The sequence below is a fragment of the Pelobates fuscus genome, chromosome 7 (genome assembly GCF_036172605.1).
Source record: "Pelobates fuscus isolate aPelFus1 chromosome 7, aPelFus1.pri, whole genome shotgun sequence".
Taxonomy (NCBI): Eukaryota; Metazoa; Chordata; class Amphibia; order Anura; family Pelobatidae; genus Pelobates; species Pelobates fuscus.
In genome coordinates this window covers 53514209-53526498 of record NC_086323.1, presented here as the reverse complement: position 1 = coordinate 53526498, position 12290 = coordinate 53514209, and the positions used below count along the sequence as shown (strand labels likewise).

The window sequence follows — 12290 nt, the reverse complement described above, 5'->3', positions numbered from 1 at the left end:
AGAGTCAAAGCAACTACTGCACTAAACTAGATGGCTCAGCTCATACAATTCTTATACTAGTATTGCTTGAGATCAATAATAGCTTCAAGAATTGACTTTGAATTGAAATTTCTCCTGCACTGTATAGTGCCTTTAGGGCCTTTAAGATTTACATGGATGAACCCAAATGTTCAATTTTTTGTAGATTTTCTCTCTTCTCCCAAGGGCGGCAATGCAGGAATTAACTCTGCATGTGAAATCACTATCCTTGAACCAGTTTAATCTAATTTACAGCTGATTTTCCTGGAAAAACTCAGGTTATTTCATATTCTGAAAGAGATATCCACCAGGGGTTCTTGGTAGAATCATGGTAAATTAATCTACGATAAACACAAATTAATTCTTGCACAATGACTTAGTGCTGTGTGTATGAATGGAAAGTATTAGCTCATGTAAAAAAGGCTGACAATAACCAGACAATATATCATACTGGGATGTAACAATGCTATGTTTCATCAAGAGTCATTATATTATACGTTGTAGATAATACTTTACTTTCACTGTTAATTTAAAGATCTACTCAAATTAATATTTTTGTAATTGTCTGCTGGATAGTAAGGTAAGATTTTAAAGCAATTTTGGCTTGGGAGAGAAGAATTGTGATGGATTCTTGTGTAATACATTGAAAATAAAATCAACTAGAGTCATCATAATGACTGATTAAAATAAGGTAAATAAGTAAGAATGCGTTGGGAAATCCATGAACGTTGTAATCTGGAATGATGCTTAAACTGTTAGAACAGTGCTTCATATGCACACGTATTGCAAACAAATGATGATACAAGATAGGATTATCATCTTTGTATTTGATGTCATATGACCCAGGGCTAAAACTTCTTCACATATAAACAAAATCACAAACAAAGCAAAAAGTCAAACAGAAACCAAAGACGCATTATGTTAAGGTATCAAAACGGCATTACAACCCTACTTATTTTAGTCTTTTGTTTAAAAAAAACAAAAAAGTTGCAGGTGAACATAACTGTTAGGTAGTGATTATTATTTTTAAAAAATTAAAAAAAATTGATAAAGCATTATAACTCTGCAAACTTGCCTGGAACTGCGCAGCTGAACGCAGCCCCGAGTTAAGGATGACATCCTGAGTCTGCGTATAGAATGCAGAATGCGTGGAGTCCTGCAAAGGAAGGGAGTATTGACGACATTTCAAAACTCCCTCTTAAATTTGCAATGTACAAAGGTCAGGAGTAGGCAGCGATAATAAACAATGTTACATGGGAAATTGAGGCAGGCTGGCCAGGAGGTACGGGGCAGTGGATTTATTATGGTGGGTCAGCGTGATGAAAATCACAACACAGTTGCCAAGCTTGTACTTAAGGGATATTTTGCTAGAATGTTTACGGTTACCATAAAGTGGAACCAAACATTAAACATGTATCAGGACAATATATCAAGAAACTCCAGTGGGGTTCTGCCACCCTCGACTGCTGTTAGTAACTCCTTCGTTGAGACTCTTAAAGAAGCATAACATACAAATGGTGACAATGCCTTTTGCGGTGAATTGTTTTCTGTAGCACCACCATGCTTCATGATGTCAACTTTTCAGAATGTTTAGTTGGGTTTCATATCCTAAACAAAATCCCCCAAAACTAGCAGAGCTGTAAAAGGGTTTCATATATATTCTGGGACAAAACAAGTAGAAACATTATTTTGAAGACTCAGCTTTTGGGAAACTTGATAAATGTTCAACCAAATAATCAGAGAATACTGGGAGATCAAAACCTCGGAGCAACTTGTCCTTGTTTTGAACAATGTAAGTGGTTTCAATAAAGTAAACCTGGTGCACATTTAAAGTACACCAATCCAACTGTGCACAAATATCAAGGGATAAAACAAGTGAATTCATGGCTATGTATATTCCAGACATGGATTATGGCTTACTAGAAGTCAGTGGGCCAACCCATTTGTGATCCTACAATGCATTGTCTACAAACAAATATGACAATAGCACTATTGCTAGTAATCCTGCTCTTCCACAGATATCCTAGATTAGAAGAAGGGTTTAATAACCAAATCACTATGATAATGGGAGGAGTATACGGAATTAAAAAGGGTACATGTCACACAACTCTATGTCAGTGTGTCTGTTCATGTGTGTCAGTCTGTATTTATTTTATTGTATGTCAGTGTGCGTATCTCTGTGTATATATGTATATTTGTGGCAATGTATGGGTATATTTGAACACACACCAATATACTCCTACTTTCAAATACCAACAGTACAATGTTTTTTGCATTAGGGCCCTCTCAACATTTATATTGCCACCACTGCTCACAACTTATTATAATGGGATGTATTTTTTCCACATGTCCATCTGTGTCCTTTCACATTTTCTTAAATCAATGAAAACACAGAATGTGCAAGACAACCCAAAATCCAGACAAGAGACATGTCCTCTTTGAAATCTTTTTACAAAGAAACCCACACATATTACCATGCCAAAGGCATTTTACTTTCAGCATGTCAAATAAATGGGATGTGCTTTGACAAATCTTGACATTGCTCTGCCAAATGTGTTTTCTTTTTGTTTTGTTTTTTTAAACCATATGACTAGCATTGTGGGAGCCCACAGATGGGGGCCTCAGGTATGTGAAACATTTACATTTATGCATCAATTGGCAGTTTAGTAACATCTAGAGATAGCATTGTATAAATTTACTGAAGTTATATTTTATACACACACATAACTGTATCCTCCACACATGTATTAGCAACACTAAGTTACAGTCAAAATATGCCGAGCCACACTACCCTTATACCGATGACATAACTGGTCATATACAAATATGTAGATGATCAGGTAAGTCTTGAGTAAACATAGAAATACAATCTATATATTGTGCTTGTGACACTGGCAGCAAAAGAGTAAATGCTTACCTGGTTTGTCATATATAGTATGGTTGTGGATGGGAATGTGTGTGCATCTACTTATGAAGCAAAGCGCAATCTTCTACTATTCAGCTGCATTCTGGGTATTGTCGATTACTACACTTTGCATTATGGGAGGAAACAGATGTGTGCATGCAGTGTGGTGTAACCTTCATATTTGCCATTAATTTCACTAGCACATATAGATATGTGCTACAGATCTAGCAGATCTCAGCACATAAAAATGTAATATTTAATCTAATGATTTATGAAAGTTTCAAATGCAAATATTTAACATGTTATTAAATTAATGTTTGAACACATCCACTTAGAGGTAGCAGCACATCACATAATATTGTCTAGTTTGTCTGGCACTGTATTTATTTGAGCAGGCCTATAATGTTGCAAACTTATTCCTGGGCAATTAGGCAGATAGCTGCAGGGACCCAGGGGGCTTGCAATGTAAAGGTTAAATAATAAAATAAATAAAATCTTATTTTGTTTAGTGTGTTTAACCCTTCAAGGACAAATGGCATTTCATGCACCTTCATGATCTGGACTGTTACAACCACATGCTGCATTGAACATACTTAACATTTAAGGAGCATTGTTTACATTGCTTATCATAAAAAAAGATGTTCAAAGCAGGCATTGCAAGCTCGTTGCCCAAAATGGAATGATGGCATGTAACCTCATTTGTTCTTAATGGATTAATCTAGGGTGTAAACCAATTTGAAGCATGTCTTACCAGACCAAAACTTTGAATCTACTCCTCGCCATTATGAAAACACATTTTGGTAATGAGGTCTCTAATCCACATTAAAAAAAATATAAAAAAAAAGAATCCCACCCTGTAAACATCAATAAAGCATAGCTTTAATTTGGCAATGTAAAAACACAATATAATTTGAATATAATGTGCAAACGGCAGATTCAAAGAGGTAGGAGAAAGGGTGAAAATTCAACAGACAACCATGTGAAAGGTCACCCATAGCAGATAGAAAGCTCTGAAAAAATATACCCAGCACGCAAGGTTGAGTAGCCCTGGTCACACCCCATCACCACAGCAGCATACTTATACCTTCCAGATTTCACTGCGCCTCGGTATCCATTCCATGCCCCTCTTGTCATTGGACCCATAGAGTGGTATAACCTTGTCCTGTTGGATTCCATTACAGATTGGAATAGTTACATAAGAACTGACAGCCATAATGGAGCAGTCAGAAGGCAGATAGGAGATCGTCTAAGTGTCACATATATTTGATCCCTGGTCTGTTAATCTCAGTAGTTCAAATCTGCTCACTTAGCCAAGTATTTATAACAAGCATGACATTTGTATGTGATTGATATAATAATGTATTTGAAATGTTATTGGATCTGGCTACTTTGTATTTTTCCACATGTCCACAGGTGAGTGGAAATGGTCAATAGCCATTTTCACCTGTGAGTGACTTGATCTTTGTAGAAAACAACTTTTAGTTTTGGATTTAACCCCTTAAGGACACATGACATGTGTGACATGTCATGATTCCCTTTTATTCCAGAAGTTTGGTCCTTAAGGGGTTAAACAAAGATCATAGCATAAAATTACACCGGATTGAATCCCACAAGGTTTAGTTTTAGTTGTTACTCTGCTATTTTATTAGACAATTAGAATTTTCAACACGTATTCAGTCAAACTCCAATTAGATAAAGCATATTACATGAAGAATTATGAAAAACAAGAAAACAAGTTGGTAAGGTAGTTTGAAGGGACACTATAGTCACCAGACCCATTACAGCTTAATGTGGTGGATCTGGTGTCCATAGTATGTCCATGCATCCACCGCACTTTAGAAGCTGCCTTTTAAAAAAAAAGGCAGTGTTTACATTGCTGCCCAGTAACACCTCTAGTGGTGATCATTCAGACTGCCACTAGAAGTGCTTTTTAGTCCAGTGCTGCACACCTCCACGCTCTACATGACGACGCTGAACACTCTACATAGAGATGCATTAATTCAATGCATCTCTATGAGGAGATGCTGATTGGTGCAGTGTAGAGCTTTGCTGCGCATGTGCAATAGCCTCCCAGTGCTTTCCTATAGGATTGGCTGAGATTATCAAGAGGCAGGGGCAGCCACATCAGAACTGGTGATGGAGAAAAAGGGAGTATAAACACCTTTTCCATGCAATGCCAGAGGGCCCGAGGACCTAAATAGTTAGTTTACCACTATAGTGTCAGGAATATAGGTTTGTGTTCCTGACAAAATAGTGTACCTTTAAGGAAAATTCACTATTTAAACTATACAACATGCCATGTAATAGTCTGCATTGGACAGGATGAAAAGGCTCTATATTTCATGATTGCAAGTACTGAGCTTCAGCTATATTGAAAGGCCAAATAAAAAATTCATACAACGAAATATCAACTACTATATAATGCACTATGATCTAAATATGACTAAACCTATATACCTCGCAAAACCTAAAAGAGTCAAACCATGGGAACAACAATACTGAGGGGTTTTAGGGCTTTGTTTAGGGCTTATGTACTGAGGGCACAGTAGATAATTTACCAGATCTAATCTCCAAGTGGCCTACTAGAAATTTAAGGGAGTTTGGACAAACTAATCTTATAGAATCAGACATGGAGCAGAACATAGATTCCCTGCACCCATAGTCACATAGGTAAAAATGGGGCCATGGTTACAACTGGTCTCATGTTACTATTATATTCATGGTGATATTTGTATAGATTTGTGTTTATTACTGCAAACAAAACTATCCCTCAGTGAACAGAACAAGAACAAACAGGTATATAATAAATAACAATAAAACAAACAATACATTGCACAATAACAGAACAAACACCCTCAGTTTTGCAGGCTGTTTTGCTAGTCATGTCTATTAAGAAAAGTTAAATTTTACAAATAAATTGCAACCAAGGTACTTGAATATATTTATATTTTTCCATCTCCTTAAAGAAGACATTTTATAGAATTCTCGTCATGTATTTAAGGAAGATATAGTGAGATTGTTTTTCAGTTACCCATAAATATCTATACCTTATTCATTTGTAGCATGATACTATTTGCAGAGACACACATCTAACTCTTATCCGGGCCTACTCAGATTTAGTGATTTTATACGACAAACTGAAAGGATATGTACAAACAAAGCTGCAGCGACGCAGGATACTACGTGAGAAGGGAATGACATAAAAAAAAAACAACAACATTGCAGACTAATACATTTAGCCTCTTGTTGCCTACACAATGGCAGACACTGGTTTCAAGGGGAAACATGTAATTCTAGCCAGAGATGCAACAAGGTGGGGGTGAGGGAGTGCAGCACCAACAACCTATGCAAGGAGTTGAATAAATGGTCCTAGGTGACACGGATCTCTTTCAAGAGAGATCTGCTCTGCGGATGCCAGGGCATACATATACCACTGAACTTCGTGTGTACTAACAGCCAAAGCAGAGATGACGAAGAGAGATCTGTGCCACCTGGAGTGCAGACTATTAGCTCCCCCTGCTAGACCCCAAGGTAGAGGTGAGATAGCAGGAGCTATATAGGGCTGGTTTCTCACAGTTCAGTGATTCTATTAATGTGGTTGTGCTCCACACAAGCATTACAATCTCTTAGGGAGCAATAAACTAACTGTCTGTCAATCAACCACTCACTGAAAGATAAGCAATTATGTCAGTGCATTCCACTGTCCTAGTGATTCGTGAATTCTTTCTTTGTAACATTTTATTTTCTTTATAGCATAATAAACCATGTATGTAATATAAAACCAGAAAAGTACATATGTAACTGTGTGAATACTTGCTTGTGGTGTGTAAATCTTACCTTTCAAACGCTGGCCATGACATATCTTCACTGATCTCTGAGCCATCACTGCTTCCTGAAACCCAAAATCCACAGACATTAGATCTCAGTGGACATAAGGAGGATAATAAGGCAGAGATAAAACGGAGACCGTAGCAAGAGGTATTTACTAAACGCTTAGAACCCTTGGCAAATCAGCTACAGATTAATATATTTCCCATGATGCTTACCAAGCAGAGTAGGATTTAACCATCACTGCCTGAGAACACATCATGTACCGTCACATAAGGTTTTGTATTTAGTAGTGAGTTTGATGCATATTCCAAAAGGTGTTGTAAAACTATGTCTATGGGAAGATTCAGGCTTTAGTAGTTTTATATCTTAAATAGACTGTGCAAGCACCAATAGCACTACAGCTTAAGCCATTACTAACTCAGGTTATTCCAAGATTCCATGCATTTGTGACGGTGGCTGTTTTAGCACTTCTCCTGTGTGTTTGTTATAGATTAATTTCTCTCTTTCCTAGTAAAGAGTAGGTCGTGCTTTATTTCAGCCCATTTAAATACAACACAATATGTGGTGTGAACAAAATATTACTAATGAGGAAAAAGTGAAGAAACCCTTTCTTTTTAAGCTTGTATTAATTTTTACAGACCTTGTATACGTAGTTAATGAAAAATTCCTCAAAATAGATTAACTTGTTCATGAAAGCGAAAAGAAAGGGAGGATCGAAGGTGGAGACGGTCTCATACCTCACAAATCTGACCTTTATAAATGGAAGGGCAACCCATAAATAAATAATTAAATTATTAAAAAATAACCTTTAAGTACATTATAAAAGAAAAAAAAACACACCATTATTTGGCGAAACATGCGTCGGGACAGTTTAGAGCAGTGGTCGGCAGTGAGATTAGGGTTGATGCTGCAGCTATATTCTAACTTTTAGACAAGCCACCATGCTGTGATTTTAGCTTGACAAGATCTTTATTTTATTTCAATATTCATTCATTTGTGGTTGCTGTGGGAGAGTTGGGAAGGAGTTTGTTTTCTTTACCCTATACGGTTTTGGAATTCTGGGAGGAGATGAAGGTTTAGACTTTAAGGGGTGCCCTCAAAGGCACTTTAGGTTATAGATATTACCTGTCTTTACAGTACTTTTTCTATTAATACTCCTAAGACAGTATGCTGTATCTACCTTTAATTAAGACTCGCTGGAGATTTATGGCTGTAGACTTTCTTTAATATCTTATTTCAAATTTCCATTGGAATCCAAAGGTTGGTTGTGGCTTTGTCCTGCATTAAACGTCTTATGACAAAATCCCATCATGGGAACACACTGTTAGTGTGGGGGTAATTTGTGCCTTTAACATCTTAATTAATATCTCACATTATCTCCTTAAAATATTGAGATCAAGGCCACATTTACTCTGTTCTATATATATATATAAACATATCTGATTTCTTTTGTAAGTAACAATTCAAAGAATAACAAATGTTTATATACATCTATCTCTATACGCATTGCGTATATTTACTTTTTTTTTTACAGAAAAAGGTATGATGATTTATGAAATGCTATATATATAAGACATGCAGAAGATCTATACAGTAATAGTTTAATTTAAACATTTACCAACTGTAAAGTAATAGTCTAAATATTATGACCATTGGTAAGATTTTCCCAATTTACTGTTAGAGACGTAAGCAACACATTACACAAACCTTTGGCACATATAGAATTAATAACTTCTTTGCCAAATGGGCCAAAGCCACAAATGCTCCTAGGCAGCAAAATTAATACCCTTTAGGAAACCGGTTTCAGAAAAAAAGGGTAAAGTTTTCTCTGACACTTCCATTGAATCTGGCAGTAGAACTACAGAAGGATTTAGGGTTTATTTTAATCAGATTCCCAGGAAGAATAAAAACGTAAGTATAGCATTAAAAAGGCAGAGCACACCGGAGAAGGGGAAAGAGACTTTAAACAAGCTAACCTATTCCAACGACAAAATCCTAACCTTCATTCACACGAAGAATCCTTAGAAAGTAAACCTATTCTGATAGACTAAATATATAATAATGGAAAATCAGTGAAAACCAAGCAAAAAAACAAGAGCTTGTTGATTTCCCATATTAGGGATGAAAACTGTGGGAAATGTATTAAGCTGATCAATGTCAAACCTTAACAAAAATAATGGGCTACTTTTTCTTTGCAGCAATTTCTCTAAACAGGAGGATGTTTATCTACATTTAAGTAAGTCAAACTTCATTTACACCGCTACAGTAAGAATTATACCTGCAAAGGAACTCTCCAAGCCCCATAATGTTTATGTATAGGTTATGATGCTATAATCCCTCTTCCAATCCTTATCCAGCCCATCTCCTCCTGATATTACACAGGAACCTACAATACACCCCTTGCCACTTTTTGTACAATGTACATATATGGTGTATGTGCCACAAACATAAGTTCTAAGTGACTAGTAGGTAGTCTATCAATATTTTACGAGACAGCCTGTCTTGCAGCCATGAGAACACAAAGGCACAAAGAGCTGCTGCTTCTATGATGTTGTAAAGTCGGGTCATTCATGTATTTTCATGAATGTAAATACTTGTAAGTAAACAGCACATTTCATATACCCCTACTAATTAGGTATTTGCAGAAGTTAACACAGTGAAGGAGTTTAAGCATGCATGGGATAGGCATAAGGCCATGGACTAATGAAAGTATTTAGAAAATTGGGCTGACTAGATGGGCCAAATGGTTCTTATTTGCAGTCACATTCTATGTTTCTATGTTTAGAATATGTACAGTTCTCCCCATGAGAACAATGGGAGTACTGGGATTAACTAACAACATTTCAGACACTTCCTGGTTCCCAAAAGAAGCATATTTCCAGTAAATAGAGAAAATGGCAATTTGTAAATGGCGTAAATGCCGTTTTTCTTTCTATTTGGCATTTTCCATTAAAGAAATTGAATACCTCCTTAACAATCATACGTGTACATACAGACAGTATTAACGGTATAAGCTGTAATGCTTACATTGGACTGATGTTATATGATCTCTCTGGTAATAAATTAGGGTTAGTGTTAACACACAGATCTACGTTGTGGTGCACAAAAAATTATCTAGACAAGGTCTATCTGAAATAGAGTTAATGTACTTTACACATTACTTCACTGGCTTGCTGTCAGGAGAATTACTATGCATACACTGGTTTCATTTTACAACCCAAATTAACAGCTTAAAAAACGGCTCACAAGTGGGATTTAGTTTTTCCTCAACAATTCCTAGACGTTAATATTCCACTGACATTTGCCAGGATGATGTTCTTCAGCTGAATGTAGTGTAACGTGGGATTAACCCTGACACAAACACAAGCAGCCTCATTTTTACAGTGGACGAGTTAAATTTTGTCCCAGACTTTATATACAGGAGAGAACACCAAACAAGAACATCACTTTGTAAAAACTTTTAGAATGCATTCTGTGAATCCTACTAGTTAATGGCAAGAGCATAATTTCTCCAAAATGATCATCAATATAAATAAAGTAAAGGTTACAATTTGCTGATTAGTAAGGCTCACTGAAAAATAAATCCATGAAATGAAATTTAAGACAACCCTGGCTGAAACTGGCAGTGGAATTTTTTTCCCCCAATGTGTAAAAAGTTAGTTTGAAATCTACGAAGGCTTGAAGCAATGTTAGATCACAGTTTTTGTAAAACAAAATGAACACAAAACAATGTCACTTTAAAATAAGTCTCAAATCAATTTTATTTTTCCTTTGTTGTTTAATATTGTAATGTGAGTAAGTAAGTAATAAAGCTGCGCAGGATCTTGGCATTGCAGGGGGTAAAGGATAATATAGCTTTTTTTGTTCCGAATTGTTACACGTACCTATGGATATTCCACTAGAAAGTGTGGAACTTTCAGCCTGTCCTCGTGAGGGTGTCTGAGGTTCCATAACACTGTCATCTAGAAGGTGCCGCGGTCCAGCATTGGGGAAGGTCGCACTTTTAAACTCTGCTGTGTTCATTTTATGGATGAAACTGAAAGGATACAATTTCTGCTTAGAATCTGCCACTAGGAATGCAGCCCAGATTACTACACAAGATCTGAATTTAAATGCACAAGCCATACTATTTCCTTCACAACAAATTTCCTTTAAACCTGTTGTGCACTCCAAGAAACCCATACAGCAAGTTTCCACTTTCAGATTCATGAAAGCTTGATACAGTGTAAGGTCAAAGACGTCTTTGTAAAGAAAAACAAATTAAATATAAAAAAAAAAACACCAACATGTAATATTCTAGTTGCAAATACATTTGAACGGATACTGACTTGTATCCAAGACTATGACACTTGCGATGTCCATGGGGGATCAGGTTTCGTGGAGAAGGTGGTGTTGGTGGTAGTAACACTCCTTCCACTGGAATGCTCTTACGAGAATTTTGAGGTGAAGCGCCAACCTCGGAACCTGGGGGAAAAAATGGTAACATCGAGTTATATTTTATACTTTGATAAACCCAGAGGGTTAACAACTAAAATTATGTTCCAGTACAGATACTGATAAACCCCCCCCCCCCCCCAAAAAAAAAACAGGACCTGGGTGCTGGGATGGCAATCACTGCTCAATAAATTTCACCATTCCACATGACAGATACTAGCCCCTTCTACTACTGGGATATTTAACTAAACCATGAATTTGTGGACAAAATAGAGTTTGAGATGTTTTTCTCATTTGGCCTAAAATATGAAAATCTTGGTGTAGTAGATTGCTCCTATAAGTTTTATTTTTTTTTTCTTGCAATGTGTAGATCCTTACCCACTAAGTCTTCTCTTGAAGCTGCAGAACGAGGAGTGCTGGTCCCGGGTTCAATTTTTAAGGATAATCTGCGTAAAAACAGATAATGATCAGATTATTTTGAAGACTGACAAATGCAATACCAGCAGTGTGCAAGTGACTCAAAGAGCCACTGAACATACAGTGAAGTAAAGCTAAACCATGTTTGTGTTCTTGCATTTTACCACCATTGTGAAATGGGACCTTTTTTGTTTACTTGACGATTCTTCAAATGCTTTTGCTCGTTACCTGGTGCAGAGTATCAACTGGTATTTATCTGCATGTGCATTCCATGTGTGGCAAATGGATTACGACATAATTAAATATTAGATTGTGTAAACTCTGAAGAGTCTACAAGCCTTCTAGCAAGCGTAAAACTATTTATTTTATCCCAGGGTAATGCTTCAGACTATTCTCTCAGCATTCGATTTATTGTTTAATAAATAAAGAAACAAGAAAAGAAGGGAAGGAGACACGAGTCTGCATATAGGAAAAATGCTTTTGCTCATCTGGCACTAATATAGTCTTTACTTTGGAGCCCAATTCAGTTTTTTAAGCTTTATTTAATAGGACTCTAAAGCAGCATTTTCCCGTATGATGCATGTAACAAGACAATGGATTTTTTCCCCCCAGATATATACCTGTCTTGACGTGGCAAGTCAGCTTACACTTAAATGGCCATTGGAGTGATACTAAAAACCTGCAG

General features: G+C 36.5%; 1 protein-coding gene across 6 annotated transcripts in view; it reads right to left on the bottom strand.

The window, feature by feature from the left end:
* The window catches only part of RALGPS2 (Ral GEF with PH domain and SH3 binding motif 2), a 199989-nt gene that overhangs the window by 20126 nt on the left and 167573 nt on the right, over positions 1-12290 (bottom strand). For 3 of the 6 annotated variants that reach the window (XM_063428270.1, XM_063428275.1, XM_063428271.1), the window contains 6 exons: positions 11567-11634; positions 11083-11218; positions 10639-10790; positions 6761-6815; positions 4008-4085; positions 1094-1174 (listed from right to left, as the gene is read on the bottom strand). In XM_063428270.1, coding sequence (XP_063284340.1) covers positions 1094-1174; positions 4008-4085; positions 6761-6815; positions 10639-10790; positions 11083-11218; positions 11567-11634 — 570 coding nt within the window. The remainder of the gene's footprint in view (positions 1-1093; positions 1175-4007; positions 4086-6760; positions 6816-10638; positions 10791-11082; positions 11219-11566; positions 11635-12290) is intronic. The other 3 variants (XM_063428273.1, XM_063428272.1, XM_063428276.1) reach the window with 3 other exon arrangements.